Source organism: Pygoscelis adeliae, unplaced genomic scaffold, assembly GCF_000699105.1.
Source record: "Pygoscelis adeliae isolate BGI_AS28 unplaced genomic scaffold, ASM69910v1 Scaffold407, whole genome shotgun sequence".
In the NCBI taxonomy this organism is placed as follows: Eukaryota; Metazoa; Chordata; class Aves; order Sphenisciformes; family Spheniscidae; genus Pygoscelis; species Pygoscelis adeliae.
This window is the reverse complement of record NW_008825251.1, coordinates 391,271-418,859: the sequence shown is the minus strand read 5'-3', so window position 1 is coordinate 418,859 and position 27,589 is coordinate 391,271. Positions and strand designations below refer to the sequence as shown.

Below are 27,589 nucleotides of genomic sequence, written 5' to 3'. Positions count from 1 at the left end.
TGTCAGCACTGCTCAGCAGTAACTAAAACATCCCTGTGTTATCAACACCGTTTCCTGCACAAATCCAAAACACAGCCCCATACTAGCTACTATGAAGAAAATTAACTTTATCCCAGCCGAAGCCAGCACAGTTGTGTAGTGCCAGGCACACAGGTTAGGCACACTGTTTTCTGTAAAGCTTTGGCCTGTGTTACTTCTCAAGGTAACATGCATATTTAAGGTTTGTAAGATCTGTCCTTTGGGGAAAATGGGTGATGCCGTTGTGAATTTCTATTCATTTCCCGGTGTGTGTGGTTTTAGTTTTGAATAACTTGCCAGGATCAGATCTGGGCAAAGTCAACAGAGCAAGCATCCTCTTGCTTCTGAAATTTGTTACTCTGGGTTAATGTGGTATGAAGAAGCTTTTAGCTTTTCTGATGCAGCTGACTGTCACATACAGGTGCCCTGGTTTTCTTAAACTGTTCATCTACAAGCAACCGCAGTTAACCCTGACAAATAACAGATTGCCTGGGCTTCAGTTGAAACAACCCCCACATAGTCTGGTAACCGTTTGCAATGGAGATAAAAAGGAGAGCTAGCATGGTGGCTTAGGGGTCTTTATCAATATGAATCTAGGTTATCCTCAGAAATAAAAAGTATTAACCTAAATCTGAGACCTACATTTTACTTGAAAGCTATATGAATCCTAATGAAATCTAGGCTTTGCTTCTTCTAATGTTCGCGGGCAGATGGTGGATTAAATGGTCTGGGTTGCTGATGGACAGATGGTGTGGACCTACACAGTTAATAGAGCTGTGCTTGTGCTTTTATTATTATCTGCAGACCCTCTTCAGCTGCTTTGAGAAGTAGGTGTTCTGTGTTAGCCTAAATCTCTCCCCTTTTTCCAGGTGATTTGCTTTAAATACCAATGCAGGAATATGCTGATACATTTGTAAAACTATCCAAATAAATCTGCATTATGTTTCAGTCTGACATAAGCTCACATTTGATCTGATCTGTAGCTAGTACTTCCCCTCTGCTGCCTTCCACCCACGTGAAGGGAGAGAAGTGTTTTGCTCGCCAGCACGCACCATGCAGAAGAGGACCTGGGGTGTGGAGATGTATCTGGGATTTGGCAGAGTATTTGCAGAAAGCTCACAAGATATGGGAGAGGTGGGAATAAGTAAGTCCAGGACATGCAGAGTTCAGCTGAAACGGAAAAGACAAGATGTGCATAAACCCATGGAGGAAAGAAATTGAAGTTTCCCTGTACAACAACTTGCTATGCATTGCTGGAATTAATTGAAAATGTAGAGTTACTCAGTGTTGCCTGTGCCCAGAATAAAACGCAGCAAAATGTTTGAAGAGTTAATAACAGACCTCAATGAGGAATTTTTTGCCACTTTCTTCTACTGAAAATATAACTTCTCAATAAGCCCATGTTTTTACTGAGTCAATTTTGGAGAAGTTCTTCCACAAGTATGTTTGTTTGAAGCTTTTTAGTCTGCATTTTTAAAAGTTTGCTTATCCTTGCCCAATCTCTCTCTATGCTTTATTTTTGCTTGCTGTGAAGTAGGAGATGGTATTCTGCTATTGAGAGGTTATTGAAATATCCCATCGTGTTCATTTGCTGATGTCATAGACATTGAATTGAAACTGTGTTCATTTTTTAATGAAATCATTAAAGCCAGCTTGTGATTGCTACACAGTGGCGTTGAATACAAGATGTTTTAAAGCATCTTCTGTTTATTGTAATGAAATAACACAAAACTTTGAGGAAGGGTTTGCTTTCTCTGTATGAGTAACAGGGGAGCTGTTCTCACCAGCATTGAAACGTTTTGTCTAGGATATTGAGGACCATTGTTATTCTGATTTGTACAATGAGTTCTTTTGTTCTCTTGTTCAAAGTGCTAGAGTGAAATTAATTGCAACATAGAAGATGTTTTGATCTAGAAAGCAAGTCTTTTTTAATGCTTACTAAATTAGGAGCTGCCCCTAATCTTATTAAAACAACGTCACCACTAAAGTACTGGTTTTGACTTCTGCTGACATCACAGCAACAAATACTGTAAAGCTAAAAATGATTAAAATGGAATTTTATTTTGGAAATCTTTTTTTCCATTATTCTTATTTCTTGGGAAGCTCTTCCTCTGATTCCTCCTGTCACTGGCTTTCCATCTAAAAACTCTGTTTTCTTTAAAACTGCAGGTTGAGTTCTGGAAAGCTTTTGCTGGCTGGACTTGAACTGAAACATGATTTTTATTTTTAAACATGTGAGCGCAATCCTTCCATGGGGTTTACTTAAACGTTACTTTTGCTTTCTGTGTGCTTGTGACAACAGCATGCTAAAGAGGCTGATTATGCAGATGTGGTATTTGAAGTTCCTGTGCTTTTTTTGTTCTTGTCAGTGAGTTCTTACAGCAAAGCAAATGTATGCACTTTAGGTTGAGAAAGGGATTTGCCTCCTTCCTGCCTTCAGAAAAATGAATGGTGCCTTTCCACTAAGAGTGACTGATCTGTTTCCATCCGTTATGCAACACCCATTAATGGTATTACAGAGCAGCTAGTGAGTAATTGCAATACTAGTTATAACTCAATGTGGTTAGATTCAGTTCTAGTTCCCGGGGACATTGAAGGTTTGGAGACACAGAACGTGGCCTTGCCTTCTCTTCTTCAGAAGATTTTAAGATGCTCATGGTCTTCAGCAAGATACCGAAATGTAGTTTGGCACATCATGTCAGCAGGTGGACTGTCCTTGGCTGGAAACATGGCCCCTGGCCTATTGTCCAGGTTGCCTTTAGGCATTAAGATGATCTGGGGTCTAGCGGTCACAGAAAATATTTTCAGACTTGCCTGTGTGTTAGCACATTCAGATCTTCCTTGTGTAGGACTCAGGTTTACAAAGGCTGTGTGTCTGCAGGTTGTGGTACCTTCAGCCCACTGTCCAGGGGATGGAAGAGCGCTAGAGGCATCAGCCTGTTCTATTTGCAGCCCATGGGGAAGACTGCAACCTGATGCTCTACTGACTCAAAATAGTGGTGCAGAGTGCTGGAAAAAAACTACCCACCGCCAGACTTGTGCAGACGAGAGCTGATCTACAAGTGGTTTGAGTCACCCTGAGCTATTATAGATCTAGGCAGGTCCAGTTTCCTACATTAGCTGGGGAAGGGGGGATTTACCCTCAGAGCAGGAGTAAGAAGCACCACTGTGCTGGGTGCCTTGCTCATGACATCGGATACTTGACTGGAGTGCAAGAAAGTTGTGGCTTCAACTGCTTCTTGTAACACATGGGCAGGAGATGGAGAAGTACATCTTGCTCCATCCCCGACATGTGGGTGTTGTTATTAATTGATGATCAGTCTCAATATTGTGTGGTTGTAGGAGTTCGTGATTTCTGATTTGGGAGCACAAACCCAACCGGTCAGCTGTACTCCTGTTGTAGGTCACTTGACTTCAGTTCATTTGGCTGCAGAGCCAGTATCTGTTTGCTAGCAGAGTCTGTGTTTTGGAGGTGACTTGCCGTTTCTTTGGCTGACACAGAGCGTTACAAAGGGTTACAGATACACACTAGGTCTGTCCTTCAGCATCATGTGCCTTTGGAACAGGAAGGAACAAATGCTTGTTTGTAAACACAATAGGTTGGGGATAGCCCAGTAGCACCTTTGTCTCCTGATGCTTTTGTGTTTGTGTAACCAGGTTACACACCTCGTTCTTCTGCTGCTCTTGATTCTCACCCAGCGTTTCTCTAATTTAAGATTTAATCCAGTTACACAAAGTACTAGAAACCATTGCCTGCTTGCATAGATCATATTGTGTTTTCTATTAATAAATTTCTGCTCTGTATGGAAATGAATAATTTAGTTCAAGATGTTGCTTTAAGTCTCATTTAGGCTTGCTTCCCACGCAGCCGTCTCCTTCAGCTCTACTATTTCCAAAATAATTTTGCACAGAGAGGATGTGGTAAGCACTTACCTACCAACTGCATTAAGGTCTGTGGTACTGTAATGGTAAGAGTTACCAGATGGTGAAGTTTTACAGTCTTACAATATTTTTTCTTTGCTTATAGGCACAATGTTGTTGTTTTAATAATGTGTAGAAATTTGAGGGCAGCTGTTGCAAAGAGCAAGGCAATGGAATCTCTACTTCAGTCTCTCCGTGGTTAACAGCTGTGATCGGCTGCCCGAGGAGCATGCTGCAATTGTTTTCCACCTTTGCCAAGACTGGTAAAGACGACATAAAGTAAATAATAGCTGTAGCTGCAGTATCACTGAAAAAGGGGAAAACCTGACCTGAGTAATCTGCGTCTCCTCCACCTCACAGCAATGCGGCAGTGGCAGTTTTCTTTGCCTTAGGTGAACCAGGACCTGAGTGTCCTTAAGCTGAATGGTTTTTTGGGATGTTTCTAGCCCTAGTACAGACATTTGACAAGCTTGAGCAGAATGTGAGGACCAGATGCCTTGCTGCTCTGTGTTCTGCCAGATTTGAATTTAAAAAAAATAAATTGAAGAGATTTCACAGGTGTGTTCTTTATTGTTGATCTCCAAATTAAAGCAATTCTCAGTTTTTCCAGGGAATTAATTTTGAACTTTGAGCAGCTTCACATTGGGAGTAAAACTCATCTGGTAATACCAAAAAAGAAGCTTAATAAATTAGACGTGAAAAGCACTGGTAATACGAATTCTCATCATTAATCATTCCCACTGTGAAACAAATGGTTTACTTCAGACTTTAATAACTTTTAAAACTTAAGCTCTGGATCACACTCTGACCTGGAGCTAAGGGAGCGTGGCTGGAATTTAGACTGCTGCAGTTCGGCACCCAGGTACCTCTCTCTGCTGCCTGGGAGTTTCTGGAGCTCAAGGCATTAGCGCCTCTGGAGCTGCTGTTGGATGCCTCATTTCCTCACTCAGAAATATTTTTTCTTAATATGGGAAATTTTCTGTGGCACTTGTCAGTGGCACTGTCATTGCTTCCCTTTCTGGCCAAAGACAGAGGGTGGCAGTCAGAGATGGTTCCCCCATTTGAACCTTTTGCCACCTGGGCATGCACCCACTTCTTCCCACAATCAATCCCACTGTAAATTTAGACTTTGGCAGTGTCATAGTTGGGTGTGTGTTTTCCCCTCAGTTTAAGAATCATTCAAAGATGTTAAGACCAAATAGGATAATGATGTCCCAGTCTAGTCTGACCTTCTGCCAATCCCCAGCAAGGAATACCTCCCAGTAGTTCCTGCTTGTGTTTAATCTCAAATGTTTTAAAGCTGCTGTTGGGTTGTGTCTTATCACCCTCAGGTATCTGAGCCTTTGTGGTTCACACACATCTCATTTTCTAAAGTGTAGGGCTCTTTGACTAAAAGCAGTGATTCTCAGGAGCTGGGACCATAAGGCATATAGCAAAAAAATCACAGGGCTTTCAGGAGATGGTCAGTAGCATTGGTGGCCTTTCTCTGGCTACTATCTGTTCTTCTGCCCAACCCCTACCTGGGAGTATATCTTAACAGTATAGCTTAGGCAAGTCAGTGCCTCTGCCACCATGTGTGCACTCACAGTGCTTACCTTCCATCCACATGAGAGATCCTATGGCTGCAGGGTTGGTTGCTTTGGTTTCCCAGTGTAGTGGGACAGCGAACCCAGCCCTGCATTCCCACTTACAGGCTTCCATGAGACCATCAGCTTACTGGACGTGGGGCAGGGCAAAGGAACGAGAAAAGCACTCTTCGATAGCACTTCATCACCAAGTCAGCCAATCTGTAACAAGAAGTTGCAACCAAAATCATCAGTTTTGTTTTCTTTCTGCCAGTGGTTATTGTATTCTTGTGGGAGATCACAGAGGAGAGTTGAGGTCCCTCTTGGTGGACGCTGACAGTGGAACACTAATACCTGGATACAGCGTACAGGAAGGAGAGGGTAGATGCAGCTGGTGTAGAGGATGCAGGTGGATGTTAAAGGAAGCTTGTTGGTCTGATTTGGCTCTAACTAATGTCAGTGAATAACTTAGATTCCCCTTAGAATGAAATCCCAGGCCTAAATAAGAAATTTATGTTTTGTCTGTAATTGTGTGAGTGCCCAAGATGGTGATCAAGGCTAGGAGACAGGACAAGGGTAGGAAGCTTCAGCTGCCCTGTGTCAGTTAGACAGATATGGCTGTGGGACATGACGCCAATACTCCATTTTAGCCGCAAACATCTATAAAGCAACAAGTTAGGGAGCCCCAGGGAGGAGAAGCCATCATTGACATGATTGAGAAGGGCAGAGAAACATGTTCAAAACAGTGTCTTCAAAGAGCTGCTCTGTGATGGGAACCATAATGTGCTCCAGGTCAACATCCTTGCAAAAAAATTAAAAAAAACCCGAACCATAGAAAACTTCACTGGTTTTGCACTCAAAGTTCAAAACAAGAACTGCACAGGAATTGAGAAGTTTATTGAAAATAAGCTAAGCAGAGAGCAAATGCCCACCATATATCACAGCAGACATGAGAAATGGTGCAGGGAAGGCAGCATGACTAAACAGAAGGGCATGGAGGCTACTGAAAACAAAAAAGCATTTTTCAAAAAGCTGGAGAAAATTGAAAAGGTTATAAACTCTAGCAGATTAAATATATGAACAGAACAAAGCAGGCAAAAGGGGATTTTGAGAGATGACTTGCAAAGGGGGAAAAAATATAATAGTCCTGTTTCAAACCTATCAGAAATGGCACCATGTGAGAGAGTTTGGAGAGTGCTAAGGCTGCTCAGGCTCTGAAAGGAGGACTCGGGGAAGATCTAGCCATAGCGGAAAAACTAAATTTAATTTTTTCTGCATGCAAGCTTGCCACGTAGCAGCTTACAGAGGTTACCGTGCTGGAATGCTCTTTGTGGGGCGTCAGCAGAGACCCTGCCTTAAACTATAGTGCCTATTGCAGAGGCTGTAAAAAAGCTGAAATATATGCTTTTATAGCAAGTTGCCAGGATGTATCAACCCAAGAGTTTTAAATGAGTTTAAGGATGAAATAGTCAAGTTGTTAAGTGAGAGGTTATGCTCCTCTGTTGAAGCTGCAATGGTGCCCAAGGACTGTAGTGCTTCACCTGTAACACAATTTTTAAAACAGATCTCAGAGGAATTCTGGGAATTCACTGACCTGCTGTGCCAGACAGACTGATGAGGCTAGCAAGGAGCACAGTGGATGAATTACATAGATAAATATTGGGAAAGGGTCAACATGGTTTTTGTAAAGGGAAGAAGTCCTGCTCTGCAGAGCTGTTGGAATTCTTTGAAGGAGTCGGTAACCATATAAATAAAGGCAATTCAGTTGATGCACCCTACTTGGATTTCCAAAAGACAAGACCCTTTACCAAAAGGGGTCCTAAGATGTATGTCTTAAGGGACTTAGGTGGCCATGCGGTCAGAGGAGAGGTCCTTTCATGGATGAAATATTGATTAAAAAAGAAAAAAAAAAACAGCAATTATTTTCACAGTTGTTTGAGATCACTAGAGGAGCACCTTGGAGATCTGTGTTGGGACCTGTGCTGCTTAAATCTACTCTTAAATGATCTGGAAAAAGTGATGGAAGGTGCAATGGCAAACTTTATCTGCCTTTGGGTAAACATAAAGTACGATGCATTGAGTAAAACCGTCCTACAGTGGAATATAAAAGGGCGGGCTCAGAGCAGATGATAACCCAGAGGCATAAGACCTTAACATTGCGAGACATGAGTGAAGATGTCAGCTCAGGGCTCATGGCTTTCAACAAAGAAAATCAATTCTTGTTTATCAGGAGCAGAGAACAAAGCAACCTCATTGTGCTACCATGTAAATCCACGGCGCGCCCACGTGTGTTTAACGTACTGCCAGCCCCCTTGTCTCAGAAAGGAGAGAGCATGACAGAGCAGTTTTGGAGAACAGCAGTATGGTCAGAAAAAAGCTGCTGTACCAGGACTGGCCAGATAGTCCAGAGCACATCAGCCCAGAAGGGGGCACATGAAGGGGAATTGCAACAAGCTGTTAAGTCATCACTGTTGTGGGTTATGGAAATGGGATCAGTTGTGCTCCATCTTCCAAACCAAGGACTGGGGGATCTCATGCAAAACCAGCAGATACAAGGTGGAGAATGAAGTGGTTCTTCACCCCGCACGTTGTTAAGCTTTGGCTTTTCTGGTCACAGGGTGAGGCAGATGCCAAAGGCATAGGTAGCAGGGGGTGACTGCCCAGTTCTCAGAAGAGAAAGTCAAAGTGAAGACCGCACCTCCAGTTCCGGAAGTCTCTTTTGACCTACAGATTGTTGGAGGTTGGGAAGATTAAGGGAAACTGCTACAAGATTGCAAGTGTTTGAGAAGCATCACTACATGCTTGCTCTATTTTATTTTTCCACAAGCACACACTCTTCAAGTCAGACTAGGAGGCTGGCTGGACCTTTGGTCTGACCAGCTACAGCTGGTCTCCATACCTCTCTGATCCTCTCCCATCATTGCTCTTCTCGTCCATGCCCCAAGGGAACTGCTAGTTTTTGAAGTGATGGTTCCCAGCTTATTTGAGTTGATCAATAGTAGCTGCCTGCACAGGACTCGTGTCTCTGCTCTGTCTCCCTGGCAGCATGCTGCTGTTCAGCATGTGTGCACCACAAGCTTTGCGCCTACAGCCAGCAAGAGCAGGCTGCTGGGAGCGAGGCTGCCTCTGCTGTTGAGTTCCCATTTACAGCAGGTTGTCTGCAGCTGCTGTTTGTTTTTTACCTACTGTACAAATAAGGGCAGAAGATAAAATCTCCTCAGAGAAACCTCTGATAAAGTCCCTCAGTGAAAATTAAATTTTACCAAGCTTTTCAAAACACAACTGCAGATCATCATCTTCTCTCACATTCATCTCCCTTATTTTGCAGACTGCACATTTGTTAAAATCTGGCTGTCTCCTGGCCACGTCTTTTCCACCTGCCTTCTCCTATCACTGCTTCCCTGCACTATGGACCCGATCAGTGTTCAGACCATAGCTGGAGTTAGGCAGCTGCAAGGTAACGATCCTTGAATCTCCATTCAAGCTACACTGCTGCAATGTGTCAAAGCTGGCCGGAAACAAAGCAGCTAGTGTCTGAGAAGTAAAGAGGACAAGTGTTTGATACTTTCCAACACTACATTTCTACATGAGCAATGGGCAAATATCAGGAGAGAACATGCAGAATTGTGGGTGGGCAGCGGTTATGGAGGCAGTGTGACACAGGCAGTACATCTCACTGGGTGACTGGCAGGGAAGGCGTATCTACAAGAAGGACGTGAAGAAAGCATGTTTGGCAAGGGCAGAGGGTGCAGCCTGCGAAGCTGCTGTTCTCTCACTGAGTACTCTGGTACCCATTGTAACTGAGTTATTCTGCTCCGTGTTTGGAAGTGTAATAAGCCAGTAATGATGTAATGAAATAATAACATTTTTTGGCCAATTAAAGGTAGCAGTTGTATCTTATAAGTGTAGAGACTGTCGTTGCCATCTTAAGCTCTGTATTGCATCTGCCTCATGCTGTCCTTTGGCTTTGATATGTGGGAGAGCTGTTTTGGAGAAAAGCAGGTGACAGGGAAGTTGTGTGCTGTAATTGTGTGACGTCTGAAAATGTTTTTGTCCTTTGCAATCATAGGTCAAGATAAAAGTCCTAAAGCTACAGGGCAAAGTTTCAGAGGAAATAAAGTTCACTGGAAAAATGGACATAGAAGTACCTGCAGGGAAGCTAGGGGTAAAACTCAGTCTTATCTGTCCAGGTAACCTTGAAAAGGAGATCAGCTCAATGTTGCAATGTGTAGCTGAAAAAGTGCATGTAGAAACCCTTATCTTGAATGTAGTGTCTGCTACTTGCTTTGTAGAGCTTGGAAAAAGCCTTAAAAAAGTAAAAGGCTTTAACCAGAGGAAGCAGAGGAGGGAAGCTGTTTCCCAGGAGGAGGATTTCCACCTTGCCTGGGAACTAGCAAGAGGAAAAAGAAATAACCTTAAGCACTCCCAGTCTAAGGCTTTGTCACTGTATAGGGCAGAGTAAGAAGTCTGCAGATTTAGCATCTTAAATTTTTTAAAGTACTGCTCACTGAGATTTGTTAAAGATGGGATTTCTCAAGTTGCTTCCATCATCAGTGGACGTTCCTGTATTTGAATCACTAATGTGATTGAAGGAGTAGCAAGGTGAGTACCCTTCAGATTGGGCTGGTGCCCAGTGGTGACATGAAAAACCTCTTCTCGACAAACTGTCTCATTTTCCCAAATCGCAGTTTACACAATCTGCAAAGTCAGAGTAAGTGGGAGAGCAAGGATTGATTTTTAGCTCAAGGAAACTCTTTTCCTTTCCCACTAGAGAGCTAAGACCCAAGCTCAACTTCGGAAAACAAAAATGCAGGGTGTTGCAATATGAAGCACATTGAGGTGCTTGAACAAAAGCTCTGAAGACAGGTGGGTGTTTCTGTTTCCAGTACTTTGTCCAGTATTCTACCTAGTGGAAGCATGTGTGACCTTAGCAGTAAGTTTTAATGTAATTCCAGAAAAGACACTGTATTGCTGACTTCTTTTAATATCATCAGTTCTTTTGTTGATTTCTGTGCTTTTCTCACTGTTGGCTCAGTTTGGGTATTGTGCTTCTATTTGATAGTTAACCTTTTGCTGCTGCTTATAAAACCCTCCCTAGTCCTCTGGAGGTGCAGTTTCACAAGACATGAGTCAGTTTAACTGGCCTCGTGCTCAGGGCAGGGTTATTTCTTATACCACCCCATGCACTCCCTTTGGGCTCTGAGCTAGAACCAGCATTTGCCAGACCTCTCTGAGCTTCTTAACTCACTGACCTGGCAGAAATCTAACAAACTAAGATTAAAAAAAAATAAAAAGCAGCTGGATAGTTTCCTGCCAGGTCAGTGAGTTAAAGCTGCTTATGGAAGAGACCAACAACTGCCAGAGCTGGCAGAGAAACCTGCTTTTAATGGCAGTCAGCCACTTGGTTAGCTCAGATGCGTAGGGAAGTGCAGCTGGGGATTGCAAGCTCCGGCTGCTTTGGCACTTGCTGGACTCTTCCATGAGTTTGCTGCGCTTTGCCATTTCAGCCACGTGCACTGCCAATAGCCACCCTTGGCCTCATCCAAAAGTTGCCAGTTTTGTTAAAGGACTCGTTAACACCTGCGAACTTGGAGAACACTAAAATGAGGGCCACTGCTATGGCTGCACAACATGTCCTGCTGGAGTACAAAACAGGACTTTACCCAGCTTAGCAAAGCAGCCCAGAGAGCCGAGAAGATGGGCAAGGAGCAGAGCCAGGCGGATTCCCAGAGGCTCAGGAGGTGGAGGCTGTGCCCTCGGCTTCCTTGTGCACCCTTGCTGCAAGGGCAGGCAGTCCTGCTGCGTGGACCCAGACTTGCTTTGCACACATGGACTAGTCATTTCCTACCTGCGCAGGATGCCTTGGCCCACAGCCCTCTCCTAAGGAAAAGGGAGCCAGGTGAGCATCGGGCTGGATAACCTCACCTGCCTTATTCTCTTGCCTGCATCTAGTGCAGGCAAGTCACTGCTGCTTTGTAGGTACTCTAGCTTCTCCACATGCACAACGCAACAGCTGTGTGCACGTAAAACCCAACCCCTTTCTGAGGATGAGGGCAGTCAGAGGTGTCTTTTTATCCTTCAAAGCCAAGCTGGAGAAGGCTTCAGGGTACCTCGGATGATTTGGCTATGGCAGCTTGCTCCAGTTGCCATGCTCCTGGGAGAAGGGGAGAGGCTTTGGGCCTGCTAAAAAGAAGTACAGCTGGGGGGACGAGGATCTTACACTGCAAGAACTAAATCAGTCTGGCCCACAGCCAGCCCTTGGGAGTGCCCAGAAAGGAGGGGCAAGATGAACTTCTGATGTGCTGCAAGCCAGGTACTCTCACCTGTCCTCTATTTGGTCTAATCACTTTCAGGTTATTGGAAATTACTGTTTAAAAAAAAAAATCCACATACTTTGTGTAAACTAGTAAACAATATTTTTGATGTTGTAATGTCCTGTCTTCAGGCTGAACCATGAGGCTATTCCCTAAGCAGATATTTTTTTAATATCAAGCAAATAATTGGTGCTTTTTACAGTGTCTGTAAGTCAGAGCATGTCTCTCCTTTGATTTCTGTAGATGAGAGGAGGGACTGACAGATGACATTGTGTACCCAGCCATACTGCCATCTCTGCAGCTTTTCCAAATTCCGTAGTTACCCCATATCAGTGTTTGTCTAAATGGGTTTGCAGCTATTTTACTTAAACTCAGACAACTTCGTGGGCACGTCTGTGTTTGTCATTGTGAGGTTGTGGCTTCTGTTTCTGCACTGGATAAGTATTGGAGAGGTACCCAGAGGCCTCATGGTCCTCTTGCTCTCTTATGCAAGGTGCAGTGCAAAAAGCCCTTAATGTTTTGCTTGGGAAAAGGCACATAGTTTTGCTGGCAAATAATCATGAAACAGGTCATGAAATTGCTCCACTGATATCCAGCTGGAAGCCAGCATAACCTCCTGTATCTGTGCCAGCTGCTGGAGGAGCCTAAGGGTGTTTTACTGTCACATTATCAAAACTTGTAGCAGGGAAAAAAGGTGTTCAGTTAAGGCACAGTGCTCAACCTTCCCTGTGGTGACAGGTCAGGGCTTGTGGGCCAAGCTGCAGCAAACATGAATGCAGCAGTGTGGTCAAGATCTGATGGGCTCTAGGCCAAATGGCCAAGGTGGTCTGCAGTAGACAGGCAGCCCAGGAGAGCAGGTACGTGTGGATCTGTATCTTTCATTTTTAATGCTGTTGAAGGGAGAAGCTGCCACCCGCTCCTCTGTGGATGGGTACAACCTCCCAGGCAGCCAATGATTGGGTCTGCAGAGCTTGGGTCTCTTTGCTGTCCCAGCCATCTGCCTGCTCCCTGTTGTCATGCTGCTTCCAAAACACTCTGGTACATGGTCGCCACAGGCTGGTGCTGCTGCCAGCCCCTCAGACATTGCTGTGTCCCCTTGCATCAGCTTGCCTGTGGAAACGATGTTCCTAGGTGTGTGGTTTGGAGGCACACTGAAAAGAGACTCGTGGGTTGGAGGGAGAAGGATGCCAGCTGGGGAGCAAGGGCTTGGTTGTGGGAACGGAGCTGCATTTGTGATGCCATGAACCCCTAGAGACAGATGGACACATGACACCTGGCTTCTGACACCTGGCTTCTGCTACAGTGCAGCAATGTCACTAAAGGCCATTGAAATGAGATCTTGGTCACAGGAAGACACAGCCCCAAACCCTTCACACATCTATACAAAAGCAACCTGCTTTTGGCAGTGGTTGGAGAGAGAGATTTGACAGGATTGCAGATTGCAAGAGCTGTACTGAGCCACCAGCGGTGGATAGGAGAGCAGTGTTAAAGCGTGGGTGAGGCCCTTGCTGCTGGCCCTCAGTTAGGATTCCCTGTAGTGCAGGCAGCACACGTAACACTGAGGCTCCTTCTTCTCTCTCTGCAGGAACATGACATTGAGACAGCTTTCGGAGTGGTCCATGTCACCATGCGGGGCACGCCCAAGGGGAACAGACCTGTCATCCTCACATACCATGACATTGGCCTCAACCGTAAGCCCTTGCATTCCCAGGACCCTGAAAAAGTGGTTGTTCATGGTATTTGCTTTTGAGTGTGGGGACCAGTGGGACTGGCCTGGAGCTGAGATGGGACAGGTCATTCCAGGGTAAAATGATAAAGGTCTGCAGGAGAGAGAGCATGTGGCATGCCCCTGTCTGTTCCAACAGCCTTTGAAAGGTAGGGCGAAGGTGGAAAGGTGGAAATAGGTCCACCCACCACACTATAGTGCTCTAGCTGACTTGTTGCACTGTGTGATACAGCTGCCACAGGGCATCCATTCCCTGGATGCCAGGCAGGTGAGAAAGTCCCTTCTACAAGGCTGCAGAAGTAGTGTAATGTTTGTAGCGGGCTCAGTTGCTCTTTCCACATCTTCCCACCCAACACGTACTGTTACGTTCACACAGGTGCTCCTCAGTATGTACTGTGAGTACCCAAGTGCTGCAAGGCCCTATTTTCCGGGGCATGCATGCTGGGATGTCATTTGTCTGCCTGCCCTCCAGTCACGGCAGTTAACTTTGCTAGGACTTGCTGCTGCATTGCAGTCAATCGGGCACAGCAGCATGCATCACCCAGCATCCATTGCCCCACAGACTCAGCACGGGGGGTGGGCTCAAGCAGGTGTCTGCCATGGTGTTTGGAGGGTGGATTGCAATAAAACTTCAGGAAATGTCTTGTTTCTTTTTTTTGTTGTTGTAGACAAATCCTGTTTTAACGCATTCTTTAACTTTGAAGACATGCAAGAGATCACTCAGCATTTTGCCGTGTGCCACGTGGATGCACCAGGCCAGCAGGAAGGAGCCCCCCCATTCCCATCTGGGTAAGAGCTCTGCAGAAACCCTTGTTGTTCCAGATGTGGTCTGGACTGCAGTCTGGACTGAGGTAGCACCCGGTTTAAGCCAACTGGGACTGCCAGGCTGAGTGTAGTGGGAGGCAGCTTTCAGGAGCGGAGGAAATGGGAAGATGAGGAGGCTTCCCAAGGGGCATTCAGGGAATTTCTCCTATTACTGAGGCATGGGTAAAGCCTTCACTAGTGGTCAGTGCTGGTACCAGCTTTCTGACTTGAGCACAAGCCCAGCACACTGCAGTCTAGCTGGCATTCCTTGCTCCGTCTGTCCATCCTCCCACAGAAGTCTGACTGCCCAGAAAACCACAGCTCTGGTTAGTCTTGCTCTGAGGGATGGGATCCATGCAGTTGGCTGAAATATACGGTATCGTTGCAAAATAATCACCCAGGAACATGCCTGTCAGATGTTCCTTGTCTCTCCTACCTCGGGTAGAACTGGAAGGTAACCTCTGTCGAGCTGTATTTGAAGGTGCTTTGATTTCAGTCTCTCTTGTTTTTCAGGTACCAGTATCCCAGTATGGATGAACTGGCTGAAATGCTGCCCGCTGTTCTGACACACCTGAAGTAAGTCTCTGAAAGGAAACGGGGTGAGCCAGCTGGATACAGCCGTTCCAGCACTTACCTCTATCTCTGCTTGCAACATCTGATATGCTCACTGAGTTGTCCCAAGAGGCCTGAGCATCTCCTAACCTGTGTAACCCTGTCTGGTTCTTATGCTGGGAACAGTCTGCCACATGAGACAATTTATGGCTGCTGCATCATTGCTGGATTGTTTTGAAAATGAACTATAAGTGAACAGCTGGATGCAGAGAGGGGAGAGGCTTTGCCTCTAGGGATGCTTCAGCTGTCAGCTTAAGTTAGCCTTGCTGATTGTGAAATGCCTATATTTCAGCCTGAAAAGCTTCATTGGGATTGGTCTGGGAGCTGGCGCTTATGTCCTCAGCAGGTGTGCAGTAAGTATCTCTTCATTTCCTTGTGACTTATATGAACTGTGGTCTTCCACTGATCAAACAGACCATTTGTGGGATACCGGCAAAGTAGCAGTAATTACAGTAGGCCTGCAGGGAGCCGTGTGAGAGCTACTTCGCTTCCAGATGGTTAAATTGGAGCAGCCAAGGCTACTCTGAAGCTATGCCAGATGTGGAAAGATTGTAATGTGATGTCTTTGAGTCAGCAGAGCCCATCCTGGCTGCTAGGAATATCCAGCCTTGCGTCTCCACAAAGACTGGCTGCATAACTGTGTGCTGTTTCTAGTGTTTGTGACACCAAACGATTGATTCGGTGATGCGCTGTGAACCAGTGCTGATGAGGAATGTGCTTTTTCACTGGAAGGAAGTAGGTTTTGCACTCCACCCTTTGACAAGAGAATGCTAGCTTTATCTTGGTACTTCTACATTTCTCTCTAGTGGAGTGTTTATAAGCATGTGAAATCAGTGGACAGGAATTTGCTTGAGTCTTTCAGAGATAGTGTTAAAAAAAAAACAAACAGAAATGTGACATTCTCAGTAAAGTTTGCTTCAAGTTGTTGAGTTCAGGGAGTTGCCGATGATTTAGGCCGCTTATTGCTTCTTGAAGCCACTTCACCATGCAGCTGTCCCTCCTACGAAAAGTTCTCTGCTTCCCATTTCCTCCAGTCAGGGTTGAGCCTGGGGCAGTGTGAGGCACTGGTGTTTGCTCTGTTCCTTGCCTTTTGTATCTTGTGTAGTTTTCAGTCTTGAAAATAAGCCTTTGGCCTCAGCTCAGTGAAGCGCCAGAAAGCCATTGCCATATGCTACCTGGATTGCAGACAGTTTCCTTCTGAGGACAGAGCTGTTTACTTCTGCTTAACCAGTGCTAATCTGTACAATGGAGCGGAAGAGCTGCTGTAAAATTTCAGCTGTGGAGTGAGCCTCGAGCTCGAAGTTCTCTGGTTGTGTTAGATTGTTGGGTTTGTGTTTGCAAGCAGTTCTCAAAGTATTTAGTACCCGTGCTTCCCACACAGACACCCCAACATAAACTGCAGGGTGCTGGGGATGCCAGGCTGGAGCAGGGGAAGGGGTGTCTGTGGGCTGGGGGGGCAGTGGGGGTGCCCTCTGGTGAGCCGGGTGCCCCTGCAGCTGGAACTTCCCAGGCCTCTGCTCAGGCTTCAGGTGCTTGCGTGGCCTCAGCACCAATTCCTGTGCCATTTCCCAAATCTTGCCATTTTGCCACATCTCTACTGGGAGACTGCCTCTTCCTTGAGGAGTGGAAGGGAGGTGCTCTCTGGGCACAGGAGGTTTGTCCAGGCCCTTCCTGGAGGTGCCAGACTGGAGCAGAGAGTGTCACTGCTCATAGCCCTGTAATACACGGGAGTCTGAGCAGGACCTGTGGCTGCACCAGATACATGGGTCACCAGAAGACACTGCTGAGGCCTGCTCAGGCTGCAGGTGCTGTGTGAGCGGTCAGTCCCTCAGGGCCAACAACTGAATCAAGGTCTGGCTGGGAGCCAGCTTTGGACCAGGCTCTGAAAGGGCCACTGGCTGCCTGGCACAGAAGGAGCTCCCCACTTAGTCTTCATTTTACTCTGTCTTCCTTTTGCAAGAAGCTTTCCAGCTGCTGCACCTGCCGTTGACCAATGTGTGGGCTGAATCATCCTTCTGAGTGTGCCTGTGCTCTCTCCTCGCAGCTCAGCCACCCCGACCTGGTGGAGGGACTCGTTCTTATTAATGTTGATCCATGTGCAAAGGGCTGGATTGACTGGGCAGCATCCAAGGTAAGATTCTCCTTTCCCCGCACATCTCCTCTCCACAGTGCTTAATGAACAGTCTGTAGAGTAAGAAGAAAAAGGACAGAGTACAGGAATTTGTTGGTTTATGGCAAAAACTGTACAATCTCATTTCTGTCCCTGCTGCCTTCTCAGGCTGGGTGTAGTACGGCCTCCACCATAGGAGCAGGGGTGGATGTGATCATGTGAGAAATCTGGGTAAACTACTTGGAGATGAGTGGCTGTTGAGCACTCAGCTTTCCTCTGATTTAGTACTCATGCTTGCAGGCTTCATTTGGCTGAGGTTGAATGGATCTTTTAATTACTCTGTTATTCTGGCCACTTGCAGTTATTCAGGGTTCCAAGTTTATGGAGAGCTGTGTGTTGTGTGTGCACAGGCTTCTTTGGAAGCTTGCACGCCCATCCCAAGCTTCAGGCATTTGTTTCTTATATCGCTTGAATAGTTTCTTTTTTATTTTCTTTACTCTGAGGAGCTGCTTTGAAATTTGTAATGAAACTGCATTTTCCGGTTATTCTACCTTGTCCTCATTCACGGTCACTCTTCAGTTTTCAGGCTGGACAACCAACATAGTGGATATTGTCTTGGCGCATCATTTTGGCCATGTAAGTACCCAGCACGTGTTAATGTTGCCCATGCAACTGTACATGGAGCTATAACTTCTCTAGGTACCTGCTCTGAAATAGCTCTGGTCCATCAAATAAGGGTTGTCACAGATAGTACTATTGTCTCTGTGTGGCAAGCTCGCATCAGGGCTTTGCACAGTGCGGGGAGCATGCACATCCTCACGCTTGCCCTAACTGTCTCCAGACTCCAGCCATGTTAAGGAAGTAATGTCCCACACACTAGTGCTAGAGCTCCTGTCTTTGTGGTCCCCAGGCAACTGTCTGCAGAAACAAGTGGCAGCTGGTTTTCTGTAGCCAGCATGGAAGCATGTGGGCTGTGGGTAGAGCACAGATCAGCTGGGAGTTGACAGTGGGATATTGTGTGTGTCCAGATGTTGAACTGCTGCATTCTGCTCTTCATCTTCCCCTTCAGTTTCAGCAGAGGCAAACCAGCCCCTCCTGAAAACTTTGGATACAGCAATGTCTTCTGTTTGGGATTTGCTGGCTCCCAACCAGCAAGCTTACTGGGCAACTGAAAGGGTGTGTGCCTCATGCACACTATATATGACATACAGCAGATCGGTCCTTGACCTGGAGCCCTCCTGCAACAACACACATGAGCATGGGAAGGAGTCGCATAGCTTCCTCCTGCTTAGAGCACATGCCGTTCTCGCCCCGCTTTCAAGCCCCTTCATTATATGTAGTGCTTCCTTGCACTCCCTTTTCTCTCTGTCTTTCTCTAGCTCTCATTGGAATGCAGTTTCTTTGTAGAACTGGGTGTTGGGATTAAATTTTCCTTTGGTCCCAGTCTTGGGGCTTACCTGTAAAGCTTTGCTTCTTTAACATTAAGCATAAGCAGAAGACCTTCCTGAAATAGTGTGATTTGTGTCTGTGAAGCATTACTGAGGCTCGGGAGCTAACTTATCCCATCTCAGGATACCTTTGTACTCCTGCAGCAGCATGTGCACTGCCATTTATAAAAGTGTAGTCACATTACCAAAGTACGGCACTTAACAGTCATGTCACAGAAACATTTAATGTAGCCTAGGCACTAATGGAGTTGCTGCCCTCTGTGTTATTGTTCACAGGGGAACGATGTGTATGGAGGCAGTTTAATGCTTCAGTATTTTTATGAGTATCATGTCTTTACTTGTGAAAAAGATGATGTTCCCTGTCTTTCAATTCTTCTGCTTTTGTACAGGAGGAACTGCAGGCAAATCTAGATTTGATCCAAACGTACAGGCTTCATATCGCACAGGACATTAACCAAGATAACCTTCAGCTGTTCCTCACCTCGTACAACAGGTACAGGATATCTTTTTGCCTGATAGGTTGCTCCCATAGCTTCCATGCTCAGTAGATTTGCTGCCATATGTATTATTCTATTGGATATTATGTCATATGAACCTTTTTCCTAAGCCTAGTCTTCAGCCATTATCCTGAGCCAAGCTCAGCCTCATGCCTGGATGGCCTTTTCACACCTCAGTAGATCATCTCTCTAGGTACACAGCAAGCTTGCCATGAGAGCATGGATCCTGTTTTCTGGCAGTTACTGCTGGGAGTTCTGCTCGTGGCATGACACAGGGAGTGATATGGAGCCAGCACTCCCACAATAACTAGTTTCCTCTGATGATTTGATGGAGAATTGTTCTGTTTTGTCTTTCAGTCGTAGAGACCTGGAAATTGAGAGACCAGTTCTTGGCATCAATGAAAATGCTGCAAAAACACTCAAGTAAGTTGCTCTGAATCAGCCTGTATCAGTTACTTACTGGTCAGTCCCTTCAGCAGAAAAGCTGTTGCTGCTTCTCAGCAAGAACCCCACAAGCCCAAGTGCTGGGAAGACTCTTCAGACTGCCCCAGGCTTTGGTTCCATGCTGTCAGCTAGAGTTGGGCAGAAAGGTGTCTGGAAGCCCTTTCATTAAGAACTCACTGAGATTCTCCAGAAGGCAGGGTCAGTGGAGTAAGTGTATCCACCCAGCAGTCACTGTACTTGCTGAGCTGTTAGTTTGGTTGTTTTGCATGAATAATTAGGGAGGCAGGTTTTTATTTGTTGCCACTGACTGCCTTCCCCCACCTTGCCAAAAAAAGTAGTTACCTGCACAATTCTCCCAGAGATGGCAGTGGGTTCTGAATGCAGAGAATGCAATGGTGTTTTCTCACCTTGACAGCGACTCTTTCATCTGGGAGGGGATAGTCTGTGCAGGGTACAGCTGAGAAGGGACAGACACTGGAGAACTAGTGATAAGTGTAGAGAACTAATTCCTCAGCACAGAAGAAGTATAAGCAAATTTTCAGATTCCAAGCAAGAAAGCAAAAGGGGCAAATTATCTCCAATGTATAGAGCACATGAAGACTGCGAATTGCAGCACTGAGGCAGGATGCCTAGGCTGGGCTAGAGACTGCTGCCCAGGCTCTGCTCTTTGGTCCTTGGAACTTCTGCTCCTGTCAGTCCCAGGAATGTTGTAGGCATCCACAGCCAAACCCTCTAGATCTTGGCTAACCTGACGATCCAAGAGGTGGATTTTCCTGCTTGGTCTCCAGGCAAAGCCAATCGTCATGCAGTCATGCAGGCAGCTGTAAGTCACAGAGCACTGTCTGTCCATTCAAGTGACTCACAGGGATCTGCAGACCCTTAAAATATTTCTTGTGGAAGTGTGGATCTCTGTGCCAGTAGACTTGCATATAGATCCTCTGTCTCCTTAGAGATGGTACTCCACTGGCTCTGAGGTCTCTGGCTCAAGCCTCTGTAGTCTAATTTTTGTCATCTAGTCAACACAAAAAAGTGGGGCCTCTAGCTGCCCCTTTCTTACCTTGCTCTGTAAATGAATAGTGTAAATTCACAGCCACTTGGTCAGTGACCTTCTGTGTATGTTTTACACATTGAGTGTTAATTGTTCCTCTAGAATTACAATACATATAAAAATGGATATGAAGGCACAGATTTGCCAACAGAGGCTTTGATATCGTGACATTTTTCAGTATATCCCCTGACATCTTTTGTGTTTCTTTCTAAAATCCAAACCAAAATACAGTGCTGAGCAGTAGCCAGCCTCAGAAGCATTAAACTCTGTTGTATGTGGTTATTCTTAAATTCCTAACAGATGTTCATTTCAGAGAATATGATCCCTTTTGCAGCCTGGGATGGTGTTTCTCCCAGCCCTAGGCACATCTTTTAACATGTGTGCAACAGTAGTGGTAGTTGGTGTGCATGGAGGGGACAGTATGGGTGCATGTGCAAGCCCTGGAGGATGTTCTGGTGCAACAAAATGCCATGATGTGGTGGCAGGTAGGGATTTTGCTAAGCATTGTTAACCTTTCATGAGGCTGTTGCTTCACAGAGCTCAACCTTCTCAGAAATCCCTCAGATGCACTGTGAGTAACATCTCTCCATTTTGGGTTTTGACCAGGTGCCCTGCCTTGCTAGTGGTTGGTGACAATTCACCTGCCGTGGAAGCAGTGGTACGTATATGTGAACTCTTTCCTCTCATGACATTAGCCCCACAAATCACTTAGCAAACCTTCCTCACCCAGAACTAGTCACAGAAAGTGGCTCTTTGTCCCAAGCTCTTTTCTAGTCCCCCAGCTATCAAGACCTGTCAGCCACTAGTGGGAGAGCTGAGGCTGGGGAGGCTTAGTGGCCCTGCAGGGCAGCTCTAAGGTGAGGATGGCAGGATCTGAATAAGAGTCCTTGTGCCCAAGCATCTTGCTCAACAAGTGATGCAGAGGACCCCTTTCAGGTACTTGTGTCTTTTCCCGAGCTCTGCCAGGCTGCTGCCTGGAGTTCAGTTCAAGTCATGAATTACTGTTCTCTTGCTGTTGTACTGAGGCTACCTGGGGTTTAAAAATCAGCAGCGTGACTCCAGTTCCTGTGGTGGGGAGTCACACAGAGCTCTGCAAAAGCACTGTATCATAGGGAAGGCAATACTTAGAAGCATCTCCTTCCTGTTGTTCTCTGCAGACACCTATAACCCACTTCCCTCCCAGCACAGTTATAAATGGGGCATGGCACAGTGCAGCATGGTTGCAGTGGATGTTGCTCCTCCCCTTCAGCCAGTGATTGTGGGGTTTGTGAACAAAAGAAGTCGTCTTAAGAAACTGTGGAAGAGTGTAGGAGTCTAGGTCCTAAAGCAGTAACTTGGACCTAGGAGCTGTGCATGGAGAACTACTGCAGGGCTTTTTCTGGTCATGGCCTGTTGCCTTTTCATCAGTCTGTTTGGTCTGGAAGTCTGAAACATTCTCCAAGTTTTGACTTTGCTAGGATAATATTCCTGAGGATTCTCATTGCTTCCCAGCCACAGCTGGGGGACAGAATAGGGTCTTCTGGATCTTGGCTTGCCTATCTGGTTGCCCAGGTTCCCAGCTCATTATAATCTCCCCTGCTGGGGTTGCTTTTCCTAAGGGCCCCCACCTATTCCCTTTTTTGCAGCAGCCTTACAGAGAAGAGGTGGCTGTAGCCTCCTTGTCTGGCCAGGGGCTTGAGTGATCTCCCTCTGTGCTGCACTGCACAGAAGTCTCCTTCCTTTCCAGTCTTGCTGTCAGAGTCCAGAAGGTGCTCCAGGGTTTCATGGTGCATCCCCAAAACCAGGGGATGATTTCCCTTGAAGTCATGGCCCCACCTCTCAGAACAGTGACATTCTGTCACCACAAGGTCCCCTTGGATGGGAACACCTGCCTTTCCTCTCTGCATCTTTCATTCATTGTTCTCTTCCTACATGCTCTCTGCTTTCTTGCTCTGTCCTGCTTGGCCCCAGAGAAGCTCCCATTGCTGAAGACAGCCACTGCCTCTGGTGCGGCTGCCGTGCATTTTACATCTGACTCTTCAAGTTTTCTGTGTGATACCATGTCCTTCTTTCCTCCTTTTATTTTAGGTTGAATGCAATTCACGTCTTGACCCAACCAAAACTACCCTTCTGAAGGTGAGTGCCACTCCAGAATCATTCCAGCCTGCACAAAGACATTATTTTTGCTGAGGCCAGCTCCACTTAGGTTTTTGCATTCCATACATTTAGCTTTAAGAACTTTGTGGATAATCATTCAGGGCTGTGTTCTCTCCTGCATGGAGCCAGACTTGGGAGAGAAAAGTTTGTTGGGGGTCCCTGAATCCCTGCTTTATGGCCACTTCTCTGTTATCTTCAACCGGCAGGGAAGACCTGCTGAGAGTTAGCAGAGGTGCCCTGCCTCCACCCTGCTCTCTCCCAGCAACAACATCATTTTTTCTAGCTTTATATCAGTCCTTCCCATCCTCACCTATGGCACTGCAGTGTGCCAGACAGCTGCCGTATGGAAGTGTAAAGTGACAGGTTTGGGAAGAGTGGCAGGAGGAGCCAGGACGGTGGAGGGTTACTCCTGGGCTTCTAGAGTATGGCCTGAGATCACTTGGTAATGTGGCCTCCAAGGTGCTGGGTTCCTTCAGACTCTCAGAAGACGTATCACTAGGCCTTGCTTCGGCTTTAGAGACAAGATGGTAGAAGTGTGCCTCATGTAGCAGTGCAGCCTGGTGCCATCGGCCCCGGTGGGGTGGGCAGTGCTGGCACGGTTCTGGGGTTGTCCTCCTGGGGTAGGAAGGATGGTTCAAACCTCCCTTTTGTTTCCTGTTGCAGATGGCTGACTGCGGGGGCCTGCCCCAAGTGGTTCAGGTGAGAAACACCTCTCGACTGTCCCACGGCACTTGAGTTGTACAGAGCCGCTTGCTCTGCTCGCCCTAAAGCTGCACTTTCTGTTTCCACAGCCTGGCAAGCTGACTGAAGCCTTCAAGTACTTTGTGCAGGGAATGGGCTACAGTAAGTGGCAAACAAAATTTTCTGGTTTGGAGCGGGGTTGTTGTGAAGGGAACTCAGCCTTTCTGGTCCATCTGAGCCCATTGGCATCTGTGTCCCCACCTGTGAGTTAGTGTGGTTGCCAGGAGATCCATCCACGCTGGAAATCAACTAGTGTGCTACAAGCCTTAGCAAAACAATGTTGTTCCCTGACCTGTGTTTAATCCGCACTGCAGCTGGAGTGGTGACCCCTTTTTGGTTGCTGGTGTTGGTAAAACCTTGTAAGTCCGTCTTTGTGCCAGTCCAGAAAAGCGTGCTCCCAAGATCGGTAAATCTTCTGAAATCTTAGAATCATAGAATCATTAAGGTTGGAAGAGACCTCCAAGATCATCTTCTGTGCATACCTTCTCCGGAGGGGAAGGAATTAGCAGTACAGCCTCGCGGTTGTGATGGGTACATGAGAGCTCTTTCCTTTCTCCTCGGACATACCTATTTCTTTCAGACTCTCACCAGGGGTAAGCGATATCTCAGAATGAAACCCTCTAATGGCAGAACAGAGAGCGGGGTGACTTCTGAGACACGTGGGGAGCCCAGAGGGAGCTGTGCTTTGATCCAGTGCATGCTCTGCCCTATGGCTTCCTCCTTGTGCTTGGAGGCAGAAGATCTTGTGTCCTGAGTGTGTCAGGCTGACAGCTGTTCAGCTCCCCTGCCCTCGGTACTCCAGAGACTGGGGGACTTCAGGAGAAGGGCTTCTCAGTGCACTAAAGCAACTCTGTCTCCATTGCAGGCACCTTGGCACAGCTCTGTCTTGCCTGCCAGGGGTAGGAGTTCTCTGGATGATGAACCTTCAAAAGCTGGAATTATGGGAGGGGTTGGTTCACGTGACTGGTTAACCACCAGCATGGCCACCGTGGCAGCTGTGACACTCCCAATGGTCTCCACACGGCCAGAAGTTCTTTGCCAACTCATGGGCGTCAGGGCTCAGAAGCAGCTGTGCTTTTCCTTAGAACTATGTGTAGTTGGCATGAATGTAGTAGGACAATTGTGTTTTCCAAGGCTAGCCAGAAGAACCTGGTCCTACAGAGGAGGGTACCCTGTGAGAAGGCTCCCTCAGCCTCACAGCCTGAGAGCATTTCAATGTTCACATCTCTTGTGTTCCTGGTGTTCTAAGTCAGCAAGTGCTGTCATCAGAGCAAGGACTTCAGCAGCACTTTGGGGGTCAAATCTCTTGCAAATAGGATGTGGAGCTCTGGGGAAGGACGGGGTAATTTTCTATTTCCAGAATTAGTAGCTAGTCCCAGAATGGTTTGGGCAAGACTGTCTTGGCACTGCTGAGCTTGGCCAATGAGGCCTCCTCTCTCGGGGAGAACAAGAGAGAAGCAAATCAGCAGCTTGCCATTTCTAGAAATGCACAAGCCAGTTCGTCAACAGCTATTCTTGTGCCTTCTGCACATTGGCTAAAACAGTTGGGCCTGCCTGTGCTGACACTGCAGGTGGAAGGTAATGCCTTGCAGGAGGCTTGTAGCAGAAATCTGATGCTGTCAACTCAAGGAAAGACATGAATTTCTGTTCCGTATCTGGAGTTACAGAGTATACCCCAGTTTCCCCACCATAGGAAAATGACATGTCTGTTGAGCAGCTGTGTTGTGTACAGTGGGGAGGTAGGGGAGGTCACCAGGTACGCTGCAATTTCCAGCTAAAGGCATTGAAGAGATCTGGCCCTGATGGATTTTTGGGTCAGCTTGGCATCTCCCCGAGATGCTCTTTAGCAGCTGTTTTCACAAATATTGGGAGCTTTCAGCGCAGTGTGTGAGCTGGGAGTGGAAGGCAAAGTAGCTGGGGATCCCAGGAGCAGTGCAGACGCTAGTCACACACCGCAACTAATTGGCTCTTTCCTGTATTCATCCCTTTCCTTGTCTCATGTTGTTTCCAGTCCCTTATGTGCAGCTCAGCCACCTAAGCACTGAGTCAGGTACCTTCAACCGTGCATCCGCCTCGGCAGAAGTCTGTGTACTGAGTTGAATGATTCTTCGGGTGCATTGCTCTGTCTCGGCATGTCCTGCTGGCCTGCTGCGAGCTAGGCTGACCATTGTACAACGTGTATGCTATGGTTTTTCACCTTTCATTTGTATTTTGTTGATTGTTGCATGACTTCAGCTCTGTGGTTTTCTAGAGTGACGAGACTGACTTTCAAAAGGTCATTTGTACAACAGCTGCCTTGGTTCGCACAGACACTCACCATGACTGCACTTGCAAATGATCAGTTACACTTCTGGCATTCGCTCACCTTGGACCTTTTGAAATTGGGCCTTAAACACCTTGCTTTAGACGTGCAAAGACTTAATTTTGGCAGTGAAGAGTGAGTTTTCTTCCTGAGGGTATAGCTCTTTTTGTGCTTACCCAGTGACACATAGCTGAGTGACTGTGATACTTGCTCTAGGAACTTCCTCCTTTGCTAAGTCCCACGCCTGTTCTTTCTTGCAGTGCCAGCAGCTAGTATGACCAGGCTGATGCGCTCCCGTACTCACTCCTCCTCTAGCGTGGGCTCTGGGGAGAGTGTCCGCAGCCGGTCTCATACCAGCAACCATGGTGAAGGAAGTGCTGGAACCCCAGAAGGAATTGACCTCCAGGATGCACCTCAAACCATGGAAGTATCCTGTTAGGCAGGAACCCCTCTTCTGGATTCAGACAACTCCACTTGCCCCCACTGAACCCACGCAGAATCTAGCATTTCATCCAAAATGGCATTAACTGTTCTCTCTAACTTGTGCATGCCCATCTGAGCTGCCACCTCCTTGGTAGTTTGTACTTGGCATTACTTTGGTCCTTTCTGTATGCCCTTGGCATCGGAGCCTCTTTAAAACTCATTAACATTCCGCGGTCTTAGTAAGTCACGTTACTGTACATGCTGATACCATCTCCTGTCTGTGCTGTATATCAATCCAGATGACAGCCGTTGTCTTCCCTGTTCATTTAAATATAATTTCTGTGGCTTTGTGAGGTTTAGAATTGCTTTCTAGTTGTGCTTCTGCTAAAGGACCCTTGTGGTGCAGTTGGTATGGCATCTGTGGGACATGGGAAAGCAAGACCATGATGATGTGAAACTCCAGGCGCTGGAGCAGGTGATGCTCTTTGGCAGAGCTGTGCCTGGAGTGCAGAACCCACCAGAAGGTCTTTGTGTTCCCAGGACTCTTGGTGTGCCAGGCAGCCATGGGGAAAACAAATGGTCAGAAATACTGTCTTGGTCTCATCTCTGTATTTGTGTTAAGAAGGAGCAGAGTGATTTCTTACCTGAGCCTCCTGAAAGGGCAAAGCAATTAACAAGTAAACTTACACTAACCGAGATGCACTATTAACCGAGTACGAGGGATTAAACTACAGCAGCCCTGGCTTCCAGACCACCTCTGCTGACCCTCTGCCTCTCCTGCAGAAGGGCTGGATGCGGTTAACACCTTGTCACTATTCTACCCTGGCACGGGTGAATCTTTAACATCAAGTTGGTTGTGAAATGGGCAGCAGTGCTCCTTGCCAGGTGGAGATCCAGAAATCTCCTGCACTGCCAGCTCTGCTTCCCGCTGCTGCCAGCCCCAGGCAGGGTGTCTGCACAGGGTATTAACCGAGGCTCAGGAAATACCAGTGAATGTAAATGACTGCCAGCTGATACGCGGTTCGTGTGAGTTGGGTCAGAAGTGTGAGCAGTGAATTCCTCTGTGCAGGTACTATTTACTGTCTTCGTGGAATTCACAGTTCTGCTGCCTTTTTACAGCTGGCTGGGTCACAGAGGGCGGGGGGCAAATGCCTGCTGCGTGCCAGGGTCTAGCTGTTAATGGGAGAAAAGGGATGAGTGGTCAGGCTACTACAGGTCTTGATAGATGAGCAAAACATCCTTTCTTAACTGTTGAGCAGTCCTGACTCACTGGGAGCCAGCTCCTCCGAGGGTCACGCTCATGTTCTGCTCCATTTCAGGTAGGGAATGGGACTGGGAGGCTCTGCCTGAGGGGGACTTTGTACCAGTTATTAAATAAAGCTATAACTGAGTTTCATTGTTACCCTGTGTGCTTGTGGTGTTTCTCTTGGCATGACCTGACACCCCGTCCGGTTTTGTCAGTTTTGGTGTCTCCTACCCT

The 27,589-nt window shown here is 46.8% G+C and overlaps 1 protein-coding gene across 1 annotated transcript in view; it reads left to right on the top strand.

Annotated features, from left to right (window-relative positions):
- NDRG3 (NDRG family member 3) overlaps nt 1–27,502 on the top strand; it is a 62,413-nt gene extending 34,911 nt beyond the window's left edge. The window contains exons 4-17 of the mRNA XM_009329329.1: nt 13,404–13,509; nt 14,213–14,333; nt 14,862–14,924; nt 15,253–15,313; nt 17,005–17,091; nt 17,650–17,706; nt 18,908–19,011; nt 19,373–19,438; nt 21,114–21,165; nt 22,575–22,622; nt 23,307–23,342; nt 23,435–23,486; nt 25,396–25,434; nt 25,947–27,502. Coding sequence (XP_009327604.1) covers nt 13,404–13,509; nt 14,213–14,333; nt 14,862–14,924; nt 15,253–15,313; nt 17,005–17,091; nt 17,650–17,706; nt 18,908–19,011; nt 19,373–19,438; nt 21,114–21,165; nt 22,575–22,622; nt 23,307–23,342; nt 23,435–23,486; nt 25,396–25,434; nt 25,947–26,125 — 1,071 coding nt within the window. The 3' untranslated portion in view covers nt 26,126–27,502. The remainder of the gene's footprint in view (nt 1–13,403; nt 13,510–14,212; nt 14,334–14,861; nt 14,925–15,252; nt 15,314–17,004; nt 17,092–17,649; nt 17,707–18,907; nt 19,012–19,372; nt 19,439–21,113; nt 21,166–22,574; nt 22,623–23,306; nt 23,343–23,434; nt 23,487–25,395; nt 25,435–25,946) is intronic.
- Nucleotides 27,503–27,589: the final 87 nt, after the last annotated feature.